This window comes from Cololabis saira, chromosome 4 (assembly GCF_033807715.1).
Source record: "Cololabis saira isolate AMF1-May2022 chromosome 4, fColSai1.1, whole genome shotgun sequence".
Lineage (NCBI taxonomy): Eukaryota > Metazoa > Chordata > Actinopteri > Beloniformes > Belonidae > Cololabis > Cololabis saira.
Genome location: NC_084590.1, coordinates 9,756,693 through 9,778,501, shown reverse-complemented (window position 1 = coordinate 9,778,501; position 21,809 = coordinate 9,756,693). Strand labels below are relative to the sequence as shown.

The 21,809-nt window shown below is 40.4% G+C and overlaps 1 protein-coding gene across 1 annotated transcript in view; it reads left to right on the top strand.

Annotated features, from left to right (window-relative positions):
• LOC133441472 (chloride channel protein 2-like) overlaps positions 1–21,809 on the top strand; it is a 171,951-nt gene that overhangs the window by 43,626 nt on the left and 106,516 nt on the right. Inside the window, 1 exon segment of the mRNA XM_061718798.1 lies at positions 9,980–10,130. Within this exon segment, the coding sequence (XP_061574782.1) occupies positions 9,980–10,130 (151 nt within the window).

Genomic DNA, 21,809 nt, shown 5'->3' with positions numbered 1-21,809 from the left:
GAACTTTGGGTAGTGACCGAAAGGACAAGATCGCGGATACAAGCGGCCGAGATGAGTTTCCTCCGCAGGGTGGCTGGACGCTCCCTTAGAGATAGGGTGAGGAGTTCGGTCACCCGGGAGGAGCTCGGAGTCGAGCCGCTGCTCCTCCACATTGAGAGGAGTCAGCTGAGGTGGCTTGGGCATCTGTACCGGATGCCTCCTGGACGCCTCCCTAGGGAGGTGTTCCAGGCATGTCCCACCGGGAGGAGACCCCGGGGAAGACCCAGGACACGCTGGAGAGACTATGTCTCTCGGCTGGCCTGGGAACGCCTCGGACTCCCCCCGGAAGAGCTGGAGGAGGTGTCTGGGGTGAGGGAAGTCTGGGCATCCCTGCTGAGGCTGCTGCCCCCGCGACCCGGTAACGGATAAGCGGGAGAAGATGAGTGAGATGAGTGAGTGAGTGAATTTATAAAAAAACATTTTATAAAAAAAATATGTGGTTAAAAAAAATGTATCCAAATGTTAATTAAAAAATGTTTAAGATTCGGGATATCAAGAATTGTCCCGAATGCCCTATGGTCAGTCCATGCCTGATTGCCTGGCAAATAAATATAAGATAATTGGGGAAAACCAGGGATACCGTCTGATGGGGTTCTCCAGCCTTTGGATGGTGTGGTGGGCAGTTTATATGCAACCATTACTGTATCTACTGTATGTATTCATATATTTAAAACATCTTTTAAATTGGCCTGACATGTGTGCTTTTGGATTGTGGGAAGAAGCTGGAGTACCCAGGAAAAACCCATGCAAGCATGGGTTGACTGAGCAAAGTCTTCACAGAAATGTCCCAGCTAGTTTAGGTTTTTCTGCACATACAAACCACCATCTCAAAATCAGGTTTTTCTTAAGTAGCTAGAAGTTCATTTGTGTTTCCTCACCTGCCTGCTGTTTTATCCGGGTCCTTCAAAACAAATAAATAAAACAAAAACTGAATGCAGATGATTTTGGGAGAAGCCAATAAAAAGACAAGAAATGGAGGCGGATACTTCAGAAAATGGTGCATCTATTTGTGAAATCTCATTATTTGGATTCCCTAAAGATTTATGGCTATTGTATAATATTTCAGAAAAGTATTGAAATAAAATGTGAAATACACAACTGACCCGAACATTTCAGTCTCACCTGTTACCTTGTACTGTATATGCCGAATATAAATGACAAAATAAATAACTTTGTAAAATAAAAAAAAAGAAATTATATATTGGATCATTTTTATTTGATTTTATTTTTTTTACTAATTAGCTTAGTCTGTTCCAGCTTTAAGGTCATGCAATGTTAGCCAAATTAATTGGAAGAGAGCCAATTCCCATCAGCAGTGGCCTCCAAAACTGCATGTTGCTTTAAACTTTTCAAGGAGGGATAAAGGTTGATGAAAGTGAAGTGCTTGGAAGGAGCAGGAGTCCAGTTTGCCAGCAGTGCTGAATGTGCCCAAGTAAATATGGGTTTTTCTTAATGAAGCAACAGGCGAGTGCACCTGCTGCTCTCACACACAAGCACACACTTGCACTAATATCAGTGCAGCAGTGTCTACGGCTTTACTCGTTTCTGCGGTTTAAGACGTGGCCCTAATGTCAATGTGCAGCTGCAAGCAGTAGATCTGACGGTTGAAGCAAGAGAACAACCACAGAGGGGTAGTGTTTGAAGTTGCGCTGTCTCTTTTGCATGACATCAGTGTTCAACATGCAACTGAGAGAGATGATGGAGAAAGATAAAAGCAAAGAGCAGGGCAGAAGTGACATTTTGCTCAGGTTAATGTAGGGAAAGTGTGTTGGAATTTCACTGAATGCATAATTGCGTGCTGTGTTGATTACCTGTGTTTGTCTTTAAATTCAGACAACACAAGTATTATTTCTCGTGTCATCAGCTGCAGTCTCTTTCTTCCTGCTTCCTTTTATCTTTTTTCCCTCGTTTTCCCTCTGCTTAAATGCACAGTTAAAATCTAAATTCAGTTCACATTTTAGGTTGGATTGTGTTTACGGGTCAAAATGTCCTAAAGCCCCACAGTTCTTGCAAGTGCATTAACCCATTCTTATCCCCTTTTATCCCACTTTGCAGTCTATACATCCCTGCTATAGTACTTGCCTCAAACTCACCTGCAGATTTCATGCCCATGTTTTATCCATCCATTCATCCTTCCTTTTCTTCCTTCTGTTTGTGCAGCTCTGGGTCAGTGTGAGAGAGGCCCAAAGCGTTGGCATGGCAGCCTGGCACAAGCACACAAGATTCCCTGGTTGCCTCCAGGGCTTCCCCATAGAGATCCTGAATTTACTGTAGATCCTGTTCATCCCGCTCCTCCGTGCTTATTTTTCTAGATCTTGTCATTGGTCTTTTTTATTAAGCACAAAGCAGCTGTTACTCTGTCCTTTTTTAACTTTTAACTCAGTGGTTTCCAAATGCAGCATCATCTGATGGAATTACCTTTGACAACATCTGTGTATCGATTGTGCTTGTGTGTAAAATAACTCTTGAGAATGTAAGTTCATGGGAGCAGCTCACAGCCAGGCTACAGTTCAGCTGAACAGCTAGAAAGTGGGGCGGTTCTGGAGATGCAAATTCACCTGTTATGTTAGCACCTTGACAACAGTGTAGTTAGCTTAACAAAAGGAAAAAATAAATAAAAACAAAAAATATGCCAGAAAATGCGACATCTAAAGCAGAATCACATTTAATATAAGATGAAGGTGATACTCCATGTGATATTAAATACTGTGAGATTCTAGTGTTTCGCCTATAACGGGGCATGAAGCTCACTGGGAAGCTCACTGGGCTCAGTTGGAATGTGCCCCGTTTAATTCCTTTCTATTCCTGTTTTGTCACAGCTGATTTTCTTCAATGTCCTCAAACGGGCCCTCTTTAGAGTAATTGCACCCTGATTCTTTCAAATCTCTTTCCTTCCTCCTGATTCAAAAGTGCTGACACACTTGTACTCAGATGTTCATTTAAAAAAAAAAAAAAAAAAAAAAAAGACCATGCAAAAAACAACAGTGCTGAGCTGTGTCCTCTATCTGTTATTTCATGAATTGTTTTCAAAAGGAAACTGTACTATCAAGAGAAAAGAAAAGCTCATGTGCTTTTTTTTTTTTTTTTTTTCCTTTCTTAAAGCAGTTTTTATTTCACCATTTACGGCACAACAGTGTGCACATGTGCAGACACTGTCCTGAAGCTCATTAGCTGAAGTGACATGTGCTGGTCATTTGGGATTGATTCCTTGGACCGAGGCCAGTTTTTATGAGCGTTTGTGTGTGCCTCTACCTCTCCCATTAAGGGTTTGTTTCTTGGGGTCCTCACTCTGCTACTTATCTGTAATCTTGTCAATCCTTGTATCCCTTACAATTCAGTTCTGGGTTAATGAAGCAATCCACAATCCCCCCCCCCCAAAAAAAACAAAACAAACTAAAACTAAAACTCACACCATACACCCTCTCCCTCTTTACTCCTTCAGAGGTTCTGCCTACGAGATTCTTTTTCAGTTACAGCAAAAACAATTCAAGCTGACACTTCAAAACACATTGGAGACACAGCAGAAGAAACATCATGAAATGAAACATCTTTGACAGCAACAGCTTTGTAAACACAGCATTGAAACAAGATACAGTAGGATGTGTCTGTATTTATTGTTTCATTTGTTGTTTAGTTAATTAAACAGGTAAAATGTACTAGTTTTTCCAACTATACGTCAACCTTAATAATCCGTCTTCGCTTCTAAACTTGTGAGCTTTCTGTAAATGCATGTAACAATATTGACTTGTGAATTGTGAACAGATGAGTTAAGGAAAAATGAATACCAGGTATTAGACATCATTTAATCATTTCCATTTAAAAGTACTGAAATGACACCTAATCTTATTCCTCCAAATGGTCCATCTAAATGGAGTACATGTTGTTCTTCCTATATATGAAGATGACACGGTTAGTCCCCCTGTGCCCTCTTCCTTGCTCCCCATGGCCAGGGCATTGAGTGCAGGACAACCCCTTCATATGGGACCAGTTAACCGAGGCATGCAGGATCAGCCAAGCACCCTTTTTCTGACTATACTCAACATAATGATAGGCTGTCAAGCAGTAATGACTTTGTTCTGGATGGGTCTATTTGTTTTCTTCCTATGGTCAGATGCAAGTTGCAGTCAGGGGGTGCATCTGAGAAGGCCTATTTTTTCCCTCTTGTTTTTGGGTCTTTTGGGTTTTCGTCACGTTTGAAGTCCCCTTATTTAATTAAAACTCAGAGTTGACGATCCTGCATGTGGCTTAGAATGCCATGCAGAATGGCATCTTGGTTTGAACAGTGGTTGGAATTTGATGCCAGAAACTCGAGATCATTCCTTAAATGTGTTTTCCTGCTTGATCTTTTTTCCTGTTTTTCAACATTGCGTTCAATCCTTTTATACTCACTTTTTTCCACAATTTTCAGAGCTTTATTATGAACATTTAAAAGAACATCTGTTTCCTTGACAGTAGGTCCAATCCCACTGCACTGTGATCTGCATTTTTTGCCTATAACAATGAGCAACTTAACTTGACTTAAACTTAAATGTGACTTAAAAGTCACATTCTGAAGAGAAAAAGTTATTTTATTTTTTAGCCACAATGCATAGTGATACATTTGGGACAATTCAGACAAGACATTAAAAGCTGAAATGCCTGGCAAATGTAGTGGTTGACGAGTAATTATTTACACTTATTTTGTAGCCACCGTACTTGAAAATCCTGCAGTTGTCAATTAAATTGAACTTTTTTGTCTACTGAAGTATTGTAGATCTTAAGTTAGTGTAAAGTTGTCTCATACAACAGGACAATGATTCCAAGTATAACTACAAATCTACAACAGAAACTTTGACAACAAAATGAAGAAAAATGATGAAACGGTTCTCATTTACACAAGACAACCCATAAACCTTGGGTGTAAAGTCCTAATAGTTAGTGTTTTGCATACTGCCATATCAACTTGGATAAACCTAAACTACAGTGTGATTGTGTGGGAAAATATCGTATGTTTGTTTGTTTGTTTGTTTAACAAAGCCAGGGACAGGGACTTCTCATTCGATTTTAATGCAAATAATAACAAAATTTCTTTCCAAGAACTATTTTGAACCACTTAAATAAATGTAACTTCTTAAATTAAATCAATATCTGTTATTAATTCTATGAAAGATGGCAGAGGTTGCAGGCTGTGTGCTCTAATGGCTTTATTTTCAACTCCTAGCCTTTGTTAGCTGCAGGACATTAAGCATGCTCAGCAGGGTGATGTGGTTTCAGATATTGGATTAAGTTGGTTGTCTCAAATGTTTTTGTTTTTGCTCCACAAAAAAGAAAAAGACTAACTTCTTTTCTTTTTTTGCTGTTCTTTGCTCACAGTGAAAAACTTCAAAAACATACTTCATAGTGCCTCATTATAGTGTGTTTACTGATGGTAACAAAATGTTGTTTTTTAATATTTGATGAACTAACAAGATGATGTATTTACTGCTACATTCTCCCAAAGACAAGTTGATGAAGGAATAAAATGACAAAATTAAGGCTGTGTATGTGATGCATTAACTTGAGCAGAAACCAACCAAAGAAAATAAATCCTTGTGTTCACTGAGATTACTTTGACGTGTGCACGTCCAGCTTTGATCTTTTACTTTTAATTTTTTGCTCGTCATATATTTTTATTCAAAACCTGTAGCCACACAATATTAAACTGATTTTAGTTATATTTATACATATACAAGTACAATCAAAGCCTCTTACCTGAGAAAATGAAATTGAAAGTTGTACAATACTACATATGGTTAATACCCTTTTCAAATGTCAACACCAGTGGGGTTGAAGGAGAAAGATGTGTGAAAACTGAGGTAAAACTACCAATTTCAGTCAGGCTTTCAAAGTATTCAACTTACTATTCAACAAATATTTCAAATATACAACACTCAAAGATTTGGAAACACTGCACTATTCAGAATGAATGTGTAGGTGTGCCAGACTGACTGATACAACATGATTGTTTCTGAAGGTTATGAAAATTGTTAGATGCAGTGTTCCACATTTGCCTAACATTACAGACATGTAATGCTTTTGAAGATCCAGTTCATAGATGGAATAAAAAGTATGGGTTTTATATTTAGATATTACAACATTGTGCAGTTTTTAAGATTGTCCTTGGGAAACACTGACTACTGTCGATCAGGCACATCTGTCCTCTTTTATTAAAGTGGTCAGTATTGGAATTTGCTGAATTGAACCTGGTAGAACTTGAGTCATCTTAGTTGCAGTTACGTTTTAATGCCAAGCACTCTTGATATGGATACAATTCGCAAAAAGAGTACTTTCTATGTTGGGAAATTTTTCAATTCAATTTTATTTGTATAGCGTCTATTACAATACAGTTGTCTTAATGCGCTTTCCAGAGACCAAGAACATGACCCACGAGCAATTATTACATAAACAATGACAGGTAAAAACTCCCCTAGTGGGAGAAAAACCTTAAGCCAAACAGTGGCAAGAAAAACTCTCCTTTAGGAGGGAAACCTGGACCAGGACCTGGATCATAAGGGGGGACCCTTTTGCTGAAGGGCAACCGGGGAGAGCAGGAAAAGAGAAATCAGAAAAAGAGGTACAAAAGACAAGATACATCAGTATTAACTATCGGGTACAGCTGGAGAACGAAGAGTTATATGTACATATTACTGATAAATGGTTAGGTGGTGCACTACTGGGGTGATTAACAGGTATATTAACAGGTTTAGACAGCATACACTGAGGTGATCAGAGGATGGGACTACAGGTCAGGATGCAGCTCCTGAGGCTCTGGCCTGCAAACATGTGCAGTGATCCGGGCAGTATTTTATACTTGTGTGGAGAATCTCCTCCCAGGGATGTATTCTCACAATCTGATTTGACCACTCTGTTATTCTTATTGTCATAAATGTCTTCAATCCCATGTTTTCACCGTTATAGTTTTGCAATTTGAAACCCGTACATGTACACCCAGTTATTGAATTGGAATAATGAAGCATTTATTAGGATTAATGTTATTTAAATGTTATTTTATTTAAGTTGCCTTCATTAAAACCACCAAAGGCAATAACGCAAGTATATCACTACTGACCATTAGCACTGTTAGCATTGGAAACGTATGTGCTTTACAATTTCGAAAGAAGAACAAACTGCAGTTGAGCCCTGCAGCTGAAGACAAGTCAGCCTCTGCTATGCTTCTCCTACATATCTACTGAAAACCTATAGTTTGACTATAGTGTACAGTGTACTCTGTTAAACGTGACTAAATATAGTTTTGCACACTCTCGCCCTCTCACTTGCAGATGGGTTGATACAGTTTAGATATTACAGCACAGGGTTTGGATGTAGGCATAAGTGTAATGTAGGTGGGTAAAGCCACGGTATAACTATAATTTAGTGGTAAGTTGGTCAGTTTAAAAAAAAAAAAAAAAAAAAAAACCCCAACTAAGTCTGAATTCAGAATGAGAAAAATAAAAAACAAAGAAAATTGCTTTCCTAATTTAATTTTTTTTTTTTTTTTAATGCACTGTCAGAGAAGACATTACTCAAGTGTTAGGCATTTTCTTGTTATTGGTGAGTTCCTGCTTTTATTAATGCCTAACTTTTGCCCATCAGCATCTTCCTGGCTGCTGAAATCAGCCTTGTTAGCCTTGATTGACCCGTTGAGTTGACTTTAAAAACCTTGCTCTGATGGATGGCCAAGAGGAAATGATTAGTCCGCTTGTTTCTTTCCCCCGCCCAAGAATATTATGGGCGGTGTAGCAGTTGTCTGAACAAAACAGTTTCCTGTCTCATGTACTGCTGACTCCACAGCTTTTGAATATGTCTGTTACAGCTTGACGTACACTTTTTACTGTCATTGTGTGCAATCGGCATGCTTAAATCACAGCTAATGTCGAGGTTTGTCCACTGAGTGTATTGTATTATTGTAAGATTCGGACACAGACAGGTCGTTTATTAAATATACAAACCTTGTAAAATGTAATTAACACATACACAATCTATTATATTTATTTATTATTATTTTCACAGGATGATGGATTTGAGAACGGAAATGATAAGATTTACCCTTAAGTTAATTAGAGCTAATTGACTAGGGAGCTTAAAAATTAGACTGGAGCAAAGTAAAGATAGTTAAGGTCTAAGTCCAGATATTCTTTTTTTGGGATGATGGGCACAGTGAAGAGTGAAGAGAGGAGCTTAGATGTCAACCAATCACCGTCCGGTGGTGAGTTGGATCAGATGGTGGGGGAATATGCCAGACAGACCTGGCAGGCCCAATCCTGTAGTGAGGGTTTGCTGGGAACATCTGCCAGAAGAACCTGTGAAAAAGAGCTGTAACTCCCACCTCTGGCAGAATTTCAACCACATCTCAAGGAGATGGGGGACATTGTTTACAAATGGGCCATTTTCCATGCCTCCATTCCTACTTGGCACCTACTTGGCACAGCATCCTTTCTTGTACACCAGAGTATGCGGTACTGGGTCCATCGCTATGGGTTACTCAGGCCCTATAGAAAATAGAGAGTTTGGTCCTTATTGTCGGTAATTTGTCAGATTTGTTTCGGGTGAGAGTTGAACTTCATCAGAAGTGGTTTGCAGCTGAGTATGGAGCAGCAGGGAGATAAGTGCAGCATCCGCAGCCATGTAGACCCTGTACTGGTCTGTAGTGAAGATAGCGCTCAGCCAAAAGGCGAGGCTTTCTGTTTATTAGTTGCTCTTTCCTCCTGCCCTCATCTGTGGTCATACACTGTGGGTTTTCACAAAAAGAATAAGATACAAGTGGCTGAAATGAGTTTCCTCCAAAGGCTATCCCTTAGAAGTACGGTTATAAAAGTTCAATCATCTAGGAAGGACCTGGGCTGGAGTCTGCTCCAGGTCGAGAGGAGTCTCCTGAGGTTTGGAGAGGATCCCCCGTTCCCTTCACTCGAGTTGTTTTGTGCTAATTCGTTACCGTATCTCATTTATGGCACTTTTCCACTAGTACCTACTCGGCTCTACTCATCTCAGCTCGGTTCGGCTCTACTCGGCCTGGTTTCTTTTCCATAACAATTCAGCACCTGGAGCAGAAGTAGGAGGTTGGAGTGAAGCTGCTGTGACGTATTTGATTGTGTATCTAAATGAAGAAGACAACACTAAAGATGTAGAACCTGGAGGAGATGATAGATGTGCTGCTGGATCTGTGACTTGTGTTTGATATCAAGTTAAAACATGAGAGTGAGAGAAGGTTCAAGCGGCAACGCTTTTTAATTTTTTTTAGTTTGTCTCGGCGCTGCTGAAAAGTCTGGTAGCCGCAAGCAGCTATGAAGAGATAGAGCTCCTGGTGGATCTTGTAATTCCTTATCGCCCATCTAGATCCCTTTTTAATTCTCTCCTCAGCACCAGGTTTATGAACATCTGCACCTCAGAGTTGGATCATGAAACAGACGTTTGCGCTGCCGTTGCTGGTGGAATAAAATGAACAAGAAGCCGTCAGAGTCGCTCTTTTGCTGATGTCACATCCTGACTCAGACGTCTGACTCCAACCCCCCGACCAATCGGTGGCCTGTAGTGTGATGATGTCAGATACAGCCGACTCAGCTGCTTAAAACCTCGGCAGAATAGATGCAGAAAAGTATCTACTCGGCACGTTAGACCCCTAGTGGGAAAGCGCCGAGGCGAGTCGAGTCGGGCTGAGTAGGTACTAGTGGAAAAGCGCTATTAGTGACACCTTTCAAAAAAAATGAATAAATGAAGTGCTTTACATTTTTATGTATTTACTGACTGGAGAAAATGTTCTGTTAAAAACAAATAAAAAAAATCCAAACAAACTGAAATACAGCGGATTTTTGGGGTACGTTGTTTTCTCTGTTTCATGTGTGCAGGTACAGAAGGTTAAAGTTGGGCTCTGCCTTTTGAATGTACCTGTTCTTTGAAACTCAAGTGTGACTCTGTCTCCTTGTAGATGTATGGGCGCTACACCCAGGAACTTGGGGTGTACGCCAAAGAGGAGGCCGCTCGCCTGAGGGAGAGCGGGCAGAGGCGTTCCGTCAGCGAGCGGAACCGGGCCCTGGAGCTGCTGGAGTATGAGAAAGGACGCTGCGCCAAGTGTCGCCGTAGGTGTTACTAATATCTATTCAACTCACACATATGGTTTTATTGTACTTCAGAGTTGGTGGTGCAACATTGAAACAAGTTTGTTTCATGCATGCCATGAAAGAAAATTGGTGACACAGGGACTTGATTTCCCTTCAGATTTTATTTGGAACACACTGAAGCTTCATTTGAGAACACCTCGGTCTCTAGAATTAAACTCTTATTTAAAATGTGACTATGTTACAACATGTTGGTGCACTCTGCTCTTTCTTATGAATTACATTTTGATCTCTATGAAACTGAGTCTTTCAAGTTTAAACTTGTGGAAGGGTTGGCAAAAAAGTTTTTCTCCTTTCATCAGTGTTTTTATGGTAAAATGGATAGTTCTTTTCTGTTCTCAAACCAATTTCACAATGTTATAATCAGAAACTCTGAGCCGATGTGTCATAGGAACATCTGAAAGATCTGTTCTTTTGAAAAAAAAGCAATAGTTTGATGCGACAGCCATATGCAAAGTGAGCGGACAAAGAAAGGCGGGTGCCCGCACACACCTGAGCCCACCTGTTGTTATGACAACTGCTTCTCCTTCCTCTGTCACTCACAACAAACACTAAATTATTTCCGCTCCATGGCGTACATCTTTTTTGTGGCATATCTCTAGAAAAAAAAAAAATCACAAAATGGGACTAAATGATTAAAGTCCTGATCCTTGAGTTTCTTCTATGAAACATATTACTGTTGAATCAAATTAATGGTGTTCATAAAGACTTTTATTTTTTTCCCTCTGCACAGCAAGTTACATGTAACTGAAAAGGTAACTTAATCAGAAACATAAAAAAGGAGAAAATAATTAGTTTTTATCAAACCTTCACATATTTGCTCTTAAGGAATTGTGCATTATTAGAATTCTGAGTGTATAAAGAAGGTTAAAGGCCTTGTGTGCAACAGGGACTGTGTTACACACATGGGAGACCAGCAGAAATTAATTATGATTAAATGTCAGTGAAAAGTCGCTGGCACATTTAGAAAATGAATGTCCTGATAAAGTCCTGCAGTACTAAATTTACAATAAGTAGTTCTAGTACTGATACTCCTTGTCATTATACCCCTCTTTCATCTCTTTACCTCATTTTACATGGTATGTGTGTTTTTTGTGGATTTTTATCCACTTGTGTCATCTTGCTTCATATAAAACAGTTAACTAATAAATTACCTGTTATAAATTGATATAGTTCAGTAAATGCTTACTCTTACTGAGCAGTAGCAACTCATCACTTTAGCAGAGTTCTCAAATGCAAGAGCGGTGGCATAGATGCTATGAAATGTAATTGCTGTCTGTGTGATGTTGGAAATATTCACAGTACCAGAGTGCTGGAGCTGAGTTGGGCCTTATCACCTCTGCCATCGGCTGCTTTTGCAACCGTATCCATGTCTTACTAAAAAGAGATTCCATGAACTGAAGTGCGCCACTAATGATAAGAAGCATATGCATCTTTTCTATCAAGTGCATCTGCTGGTTCTGTTTAATTGGAGAGCCCTCTACTGTTGTTAGTAAATCATTGCACCCACCATTTTCCTAATAAGCAAATGTGCTTGGGTGCGTGTGTCCTTTGCTCTCATCTCAGTGAGGAGTTTCAGTGTCGTTTACTGGCAGATACCACCCCCTGTTATCCTGTTCAGATGTATTGACTCACCAAAATATTAGTGATTTAATTAATTAGTGCTCCAGCAAATAGCCTGAAGTATGAGAGATGTTCCCCAGACAACACACACTTATCTCTCCAACTGAAAAGGGCAAAGCTAAACAAACACCCTCACTCACATATCACACACAGTCTTATCGTCAATTTTTTTTTTTGCTGTGAGTTTAGGGCAGTGAACGCTACTCCCAGCAGTGGTCTCCTATCTAGGGCTGGGGATCGATTCAAATGTCAAGAATCGATTCCGATTCTTAAGATTCAGAATCGATTATCAATATTTGATTCGATTCCGATATTGATTGGGGTTAGTGTTATTAAAACTGTTTTTTGAGCTGTTGCATGAATTATATGACTGTAGTTCTGCAACATATTAATACTGGTATTATATTGAGATTCAACAGCAAGTATTGCAGCTAATGATGCTGTAAGGACCAATCAGCTCCCAGAATGCTGATAGAACTGCTTTCAGAAACATCGTGGGGCAGAATTATCAAACAGATCCAGGGAGCAAACAGAGACGGATGAAATCGGTTTTTATTTCTTCCCACATTCCTTTTTCGGTCTATTTCGGTTTTTAATTCTTGAGAATTTGGTTTTTAGTATTTTATGCAAATGTAACCCTAAGGCAGTATATAAAGTAATGAAATATAGACAATTTATGCAATTATAACTGAAAACTTAAATGTTTTCATACCTTTGAACATATTTAAAGACTATCTTTAGACGATATACCAATCGATTTTTAGGAATTACACAGGCCTACTCCTATCGTCTGTACTCCAGAGTTGTTTGTAATGTTTTAATGGTTTTTATATGTGTCTTATATTTCAGATTGTTGTTTTATTATTTTGATTATTTTAGTTCTTTTTTTTTAGTTAGTTTCACAAGCGCATCAGTAGTTGTACTGTAGAAGTTGGGTAATTTTTACTTTGATTTCACTCTTTTTGAGGCGTTCACTTACAAATACTACCAAAACAAATTAGTATGAAAGAATTCAATCAACAATGCCATAAAGTTCAAAAATCCTTAAGAGAGAGAGACCCCTTTAATCCAGCAGCTCCAGATGTGGCTAAAATAAACAGCAGAGCAGCACAAGGAACAAGCGTCTCCAGCAGAGGAGCAGATTCAGTCACGAGATATTGCTGTGAATTGTAGTCTGGTGCCATATTAACAGTGTGAACTTTCACTGAATGGGCTGAGATCAATTTATTATTTGAATAAACACTTCTTTTTTTTTTATCTTGAGTGTCTGTTTTTGAGGTCTTGAGTTGGCAGTCACTCCAGAAACCCAGAATAAACACTTGTTAATTAAATCACTTGTTTTGGGCCAAACTCGGCAGGAGAACCTATCAGTGATTGAGTTGTTCAGACTTGCAGGTTGGTGTGACATCACAGGAGGGGGAATGACATTCTGATTTGCATCCAGTTTTTACAGCCACCCAACATCACATAGTACTGCATTTTCAGTATCTTGGAAGTGAGTAAAACCAAGCTGTAATACTCATTTCAAAAGAGTCACAACCTGGGAAATAATTAGGGTTGATTGATGTGGAGAGACTCACTCCATTCCCTAAAAGCAACTGATATAAACAAAATGGTGGGTGAAAATTGAGCGTATTATTTTTATTATTATGGGCATGCCAAGTAGTGGCATGACCATATTGCAATCGTCCAGAATGGCCCAAAGGGCAATGCTGCTAGCATGCTAAAGTCGCAAAAGTCCCACTGCGCACCAGCGGGTGTACAGCATGACCCCGCACTGATGTGGAAAAAAAAAATCCCCAAAAAGTAAAACACGGCCGAAAAAATGAGGAAAAACATGAAAATGAAGGCGATATATTAGTATCTAGAAAAGGTTTCCCTTTTCTTATTATTATTATTATTCTTATTATTCCGCACTTTTTTTCGTCCATTAATACGGCCCGAACCGCAACGTGCACCCATGCATGGCATACATCGTTGGATGCGTCTCCATCGTGATTCGATGGGCATTACTTTTCTCAGTAATAGGGGTTACCATGGCAACGCTAGTTGCTAAAAAGCAAAAAAAAAGGCGAAAATTCCCGCGCTTATTGCTCGGCCGAACTTTATCGTAGAGACATCGTTCAAACTTAGAAACACTCGGCCCGATAGTCTTTAAAGGACCATACAACTTCATCATTCTAGTTATTACGGTTTTTGCGATATTTAACTTTCAATTTAAAAAAAAAATCACTTTTATTTTGGACGCTTGTTGCTAGGCAACGGTTTATCGTACAGACATCATTACAACATTGACCAACCCGGGACGCTTTGTACTGCAACATATTTTAGTCTCGTCATGCTTGCTATTACGGTTTTTGAGATATTCCACATTGTTCATTTTGATGCTAACGGAACTTCGGATGCTTGTTGCGCGGCAACGCGGTATCGCAGAGACTTGGTTCCAACGTTAAAAGACTCAGGTTGATGTGGACTACAACATACTGAGGTCTCATTACGCTGTCGTTTACAGCTTTTGAGATATTAAAGCCAAATTGTCCCATTCTATCCTATGGGGCTTGTTACCATGGCAACAAAAACCAATGCATTTGTATGGGGGACCATGTGAATAAACAATCTGTTAATGCTGCCCGAACCGGAATGTGCACCCATGCATGGCATATATCGTTGGATGCGTCTCCATCGTGCCTCGATGGGCATTACTTTTCTCAGTCAAAAGTGTTACCGTGGCAACGCTAGATGCCATAAAGCAAAAAAAAAGGCAAAAATTCAGACGCTTATTGCTCGGTCGAACTTTATCGTAGAGACATCGTTCAAACTTTCAAACACTCGGCCCGATTGGCACTAACGGGCCGTACAAGCTCATTATGCCAATTATTAAAATTTTTGCGATATTGACCTTTCATTTTTTTTTTAAATTTCCATTTGACTTTGGACGCTTGTTGCTAGGCGACAGATTATCGTAGAGACATCGTACAAATGTTCCCCGACTCGGCACGCTGTGGCCGTCAACATATTCAAATTTCATGAAGCTGGGATTTAAGGAAATTTTATGTCAAAATCCATGCCAAATGGCCCCATTCATTCGGATGGGATTTTTTTACCACGGTGAAACAAAAACCTATCCATTAATGTAGCCTGAACCGCAACGTGCACCCATGCATGGCATACATCGTTAGATGCGTCTCCATGTTGCCTCGATGGGCATTACTTTTTTCAGTCAAAAGTGTCACCGTGGGGGGCGCTAGACGCCAAAAAGCGCACACCTTTAATAACTATTGGGAGCACAGGAATGAATGCAATACAACTGTAAACACCTCAAACTGACATAGAACCACCCCGAACACAACCACTACAGCCCTAAACCAAAGCAGCTGGAGGGGTCGAATGGGCCGTAGGGCATGCCCATGTCAAAATTTCGTGAAATTTTCTAGTTATTATTAGTATTATTATTAGTATTAGTGTTATTCTTGTAAGGCCATGAAACATCTCATTTGATGATGACTTGAAAACTACAAAAATCAAGCCCAGCATTTATCAGTCAAGACTGATTAAATAAAATCCTGCAAAACCATGTTCCTAGAATGAAGACAAAACTAAAATGTATAACCTAGTGTTAACTGTTTTAGTGGTTAATTGTCTTTGTGTAGGCATCTGGCAGTGTTTGATATATTTATCAGGTACTTATAACTGTAATGACCGAATAGCCTTTTCCCTTTTTTTTCATTACTTCATTAAAGGGCTAAAGTATGATGGCTTTAAGAACTAATGCAATGTTTTGTTAATGTATAATTATGTCACAATGATATATCTTATATCTTTGAACTGGTGTGATTTTAAGCGGGGTATCTTTTTTTTCTAAAAAAATCAGGTCAGATCTGAGGAAGTCCAAATGCTCACTTGCCACCTGTGAATTCTAGAAATTATTAATTTGAGGCTCGACTACCTCTGCTCTACAAACTTCACTCCAAATGCATCATTCCTCAGTGAGGCAGGCTCTGGTCCTGCAGAGCACATTGACTGGGGGGTGGTGGTAAGGACTTGTTCAAGATCAGAGAATCTTGTTAGAAAAATTGACCGTCACAGTTGACTTGCTGTAAAATTGCTCTCATAAAGACTTCTTTCAGTTTGCTAACTGTAGCTGATTGAGTAAAAGCTTGCTTTGCAGCTTTTGGACAGAAATATCTCCCTCATGCTGTGCTTCACAGAGCGTGAGAGAGAAGATGGGTGGTCTACAGGAGTACATGTGTCAGGAAAGAGTTGAGATTAAAGCCTCTCAAGTCAAATATCTGACGATAAGAGGACTAAATTAAATCCCTTTTAGAGCATTTAGACTGTAGACCTGCTCTGAAACCATGGAGAAGAAAATCGCTTGAGGCAATTTGCAGCAGTGGATAACTCTGGTAATAAGAATAGAGTTAAAGCTTATGCATGAACCTAACTATAATAATGACTTAATCTGAGAATCTTTATTTTATCTGGATTAGTCATTGCCCATATTTGTGATTTTATTAATAACGTCAACGTATTTATGTAGTTGTGAAGAAGAGTCAGAATGTTCAAATCAAACCTACCTCAATATACTTAGTTCAATCTGTGCCTCTTTCTGTCTACCAAAACATCTCTTATTCGACTGGTTCATGTATGATTTCAAACCTTTTTAACCCTCTACAAGGTCCTTTACAGCAGGTTTTTTATTTATCCATTAATACATGGTTCCATGGTCATTTTAATCATCCTGAGTCCCATGTTTGAAAAAGGCTGGGGGAAATATCTCTTTTTCACGATTTGATTGGGTTGACCCCCATCATTAAAGACATTACCTCATTGCTGCCTTGCCTCTGCTGTGGAAATCACATATATACCTTGTGCAGGTTTTATTGAAAATACATTAAAGGCTATCAGGTTATTAGTAAGCTTGCAGTATAATAGTGGGATAAAAGTGAACAAAGACACATATATTTTTAATTGCAGCTGGAGGCGCAGACAATTATGCTTGCTCTAAATAAATGGTGGTTGTTCTATTATTATACGTCAAAAATAATGCCCAATTAAATGTCCTCATGTAATTAAACACATTTTAAAGTCTGGTTCAGACAACTGCTTTGGTTTAATTGCACTTTCATGACAAGTCTAAGGGAAGTTAATCTTTTTCACAATATTATGAGGCATAGCATTCTGATTGACAGTCTACTCAGCCAGTGACTAGTAACTTTCAGTTTATACCAACCCAGTGTCGGCTAAACGCACACTGTACTTTCTGATTTCACCACCGAAACATGTGAATTGCGACGTTCTGCTTGTACTGTAAATGTCCATCGGCAGCAGCGCAGCCCCCATACAGCTAATGTTGATTACACCCGGAAGGCGTGTTCCTGTGACATTTCCTACACTAGCCGTTTCCTGCAGCCGGTCGGGAGTGGGTCCCTGAACATCTTTTGACTTTTATTAAAGGCCCAAAGAACACAGCAACGAGTGTGAGGGGTTAATTCGGTGTCAGACTCCATTAATACACATAGGTGCACGTAGGAGGCACCAGGGTTCAACAATTCAGTGATGTGTTCATTTACTTGGCATTTCAGTTGTATATGTGTTTGGTTTTTTTTTTTTCCGATTTGCAAAGACAAAAAAATGAGTGCAACAATGACTCATGTACAGTATATTCCCCAATGTCTTGCTTTTGTTTTTTCCAAACACTGTGGAGTGTTTTGTGTAGACTTACTGTTGTAATCGGCCAGCAGAGTGCAGCATTGAACTTCAATGGCTGCATTTGGAAGATCAGTGGTAGTGAATTGAAGGTCCCCACGAAGGAGTGTGATCCTGGCAGTCCTCCTTTTCTCTTTGTGTGTGTGCGTGTGTGTGAGAGCGTATGAGCGTATGTGTCAGTCTGTGAACATTGGGGAACATCTCTGCCTTGCCAGCCTGCCTGTTCATACTGCTTCACTACATCCAAATAACACTGCACTTATTTTTTCCCCCTATTAATAATGTTGAGTTGAGGTTTATCCCAGATTTGCCTCAGAATTTCTCTGTGTAGCTGCAAAAGTCATTTAATTCTATTTGATACTTATATGTGAGACAGTTGAATTACCTGAGCTTATTATTTCATTTCAAAGGTTGACAGTATAAAGACACTGTGTCTAATGTGAAACTGACCATTTTAAATTGAATTCCTGCAGGTACATATTACACTGCACCCAGGATGACATTACTGCGGTTTGTGTGTGTATATTGGGCAAATGTGCAGTGTAATGAACTTTAGAGTTTGGAAATGAAATATTCAGTTGACAAGAGGTACTTGGCCTCCCGCACAAGGACATGCGCACGTACGCGCGGTCAGAAAGTAACTTGCCACGAAAAAACAATTTAACTTCCAGTCTAGCTTTATTTAGCCACATATGGCTCAGTAATATGAGAACTGCCAAAACAAATGTACATCAACCCCATCTGCTCTTTTTATTCCTTTCTTACTCTGATTCTGTTGTCCTTTCTTTCTTGCTTCCTTGAGTAGATGGTGGAGGGGGTGGAAGGGTTGGAGGTGTCACCTCTATCTTTCATTAGCATGTACAGTCTGCAGGCTCCATATTTTCTGTTCACTGCTGATGTCACAGACTCCCTCATGGCACCCAGGACCCCAGAGGCAGAATTCACACACATACACACACACACACACACACACACATGTGCACAAATGGTCTGTGCTCGCAGCCTTGTCCATGATTTTTTTTCTTCCCTTTTTCACCCCACCACCTCCACTCCTGTACTCTCTCACTCCACCTGCACCGCTTTGTTGTTTAACTGCTCCATGATGGCACACAAACAGGTTTCACTCAACAGGTGTGATGTCAGCAGGAGCCCTGCATGGCGCCACCGGGTTGCCATGGTGACCAGCAGGCGCCTAGCGACCAATAGCTGTTCACATCCTCTTGTCTTCATCCCTTTCTTTTACACTGTTCCTCTTTCTTTCTATCTTCATTAAATGCCTTACTTCTTCTCCATTCTTGCCGTCTCCACACTCCTTCAAAAACCCCTGCATTCTGAATGTTAAAAAGCTGGATTGGGATGTCAGGCCAGACAAATCACCTGATGGGTTTCTAGGCACAGAGAATTGCCAAGGGAGATGTTCTGACACTCAAATGCACATGCATAATCAAGGAAGAAATAACATTTTCTCCCCCAGCAGCATTGACTTAATTAATGAAACTGAACTGAGCTGGTACCCACAGCTAACCTTGATTGACATAAGGTGGGCCTGTGCCACTCATTTTTTTTTTTTTGTGTGCCTGTTTTCCCATTTACAACGTGGTGAGCTGCATTACAGGGAAAAAGAGGCTTGAAACCGATCCACATTACAGATGTCTGTCCATTAATATTTAAATCTAAGCTTCATGCAGTAAAATATTTCCCCGTTAACAAGTTGTCATTGATCTGCAACATGAACTCAACCCACAATGGAAGAACTAATTCTACTCAACCGCACATGCACTTAGCTTTTCAAATGTATGCATGGGTCATGTGTGTTCTGCTTTTGTGTGGGTAGGTTCCCCCCAAGCTGATGCACTGCAGGGTTTCCGGGCATCATTCACAGTCATCCGTCAACCAAGAAGTTATAAATGTTACAATCCCAAGCATGCAGTGTTTAACTGTTTTTTGTTTGTTTTTTTGTGTCTTTTCGCATGTGTGTATCTGTGTGATGGAGAGGTATGAGACTTTCACTTGCTATATCAAATAACCAAGGAGACTTGGGGCCCGTGATCAATATTTGATTCTCTGCCACTCAAGTAGAGTGTGTGTGTGTGTGTGTGTGTGTGTGTGTGTGTGTGTGTGTGTGTGTGTGTGTGTGTGTGTGTGTGTGTGTGTGTGTGTGTGTGTGTGTGTGTGTGTGTGTGTGTGTGTGTGTGTGTGTGTGTGTGTGTGTGTGTGTGTGTGTGTGTGTGTGTGTGTGTGTGTGTGTGTGTGTGTGTGTGTGTGTGTGTGTGTGTGTGTGTGTGTGTGTGTGTGTGTGTGTGTGTGTGTGTGTGTGTGTGTGTGTTGCTGTTTTCCACTGCTTTTACTACAGAGGTTGTGGCGCAGAGCCAATGTGTGTCAGCAAAGAGAATAGTTGCTCGCTGCAGTGCTTTGCTTCTCTTGAGTTTGTTGCATCAGGGATGGCAGGTGAAGCAAAAATGGCACCTGTAACACCACGAGCTAGGAGTAATCAGATGGTGACATATTTAAAATTCTTCCATCTCTCCCAAAGTCCCTTGAGTCTACATGAGCGTTTCTCTGTTATCCCGTGGCTGCAGCAAGAACCCTTTCAAAAGCAACGTCTTCATCCGTAGGGTGAGGTGTGCAGTGTTGGATTATAAGGGTTGTCCGTTATCGATAGGAAGCATCAGATGCATGCTAACGGGTTCTATTTACCACAAGATTACATTTAAATTCTGCATTTAATTAAAACGTTTTTGTCATTACATTTTCTCAACCTCAATTAAAATAAAAGTGACAGTGAATCCCTCTGGTGGTCAGGCAGTGCTGCTTCCCAGTAGTCCATCACATCAGGTTCTTTGGATGAAGCTTTCCTCTTGGATGCAGCGTCTTCCCTGCCAGTTTTTCAAATCAAGAGTTACGAATGTTGTGGCAATCTTATGCGCACAGCCTTTATTTGACATGATATCAGCTTTCAGGATTATGCAATGTGTCTGAGTAAAAATATAGGGCTTTTCAAACTTTCCCAGTCAACCTGAACTAAACGGAAGCATGATTGGTTGTGACACAATCAGGGCAATTCTCACTGGCCACGCTGCTCATCATGAAAGCTTTTTTTCTCAACTGAGTAGGGCATGGCAGATTGGAATATTGGTGAGCAGACCAACATCTACAGAGGAACTGTTCTCATCAGAGTCTGCATGGACTTTGAACGTAGTTGGCTGGTGTGTCGTGGATTACATTTGAGCTTGGCTTCTGATGCTGTGTTGGCACTATGCTAGAATTTTTAATCAATATACTTGCTGCTCTTGTCACTGAAGAAAATACATGATGTAGGTTTTATGTCAGATGGCCCTTCTTGACACAGCATGCAGAGACACATGCTGGGAGTTGAACGAGGAACCTTCCCGTGTGTTTGTATTGTACACTCACCTGTCCAACTGCTCGTTAACGCAAATATCTGATCAGCCCATCCTATGGCAGAAACTCAATGCATTCAGTCATGTAAACATGGTCAAGACAATCTGCTGCAGTTCAAACCAGCATCAGAATGGGGGAGAAAGGTGATTTAAGTGACTTTGAACGTGGCATGGTTGTTGGTGCCAGGCGGGCTGGTCTGAGTATTTCAGAAACTGCTCATCTACTGGGATTTTCACCCAAAACCATCTCTAGGGTTTACAGAGAAAGGCGCAATTGCCTTGTTGGTGCCAGAGGTCAGAGGAGAAAGGCAACAGCAACTCAATAACCACTTGTTACAACCGAGGCATGCAGAAGAGCATCTGTGAACACACAACACGCTGAACCTTGAGGTGGATGGGCTACAGCAGCAGAGGTGCCACTCCTGTCAGCTAAGAACAGGAAACTGAGGCAACAATTTGCACAGGCTCACCAAAACTGGAAAACACAAGATTGGAATAAACGACATGCGGATGGTTGGGTCAGAATTTGGCGTCAACAACATGAAAGCATGAATCCATCCTGCCTTGTATCAACGGTTCAGGCTGGTGGTGGTGGTGTAATGATGTGGGGGATATTTTCCTGGCACTCTTTGGGCCCATTAGTACCAACTGAGCATTGTGTCAACGCCACTCCATCCCTTTATGACCACAGTGTACAATTGTTCTGATGGCTACTTCCAGCAGGATAACATTTCATAAAGAATCATCTCATCTGACTTGTTTCTTGAACATGACAATGAGTTCACAGCTCAAATGGTCTCCACAGTAACCAGATCTCAATCCAATAGAGCTCTTTTGAAAAGTGGTGGAACGGGAGATTCCCATCATGGATGTGCAGCCGACAAATCCATCAATATGGACCAAACTCTCT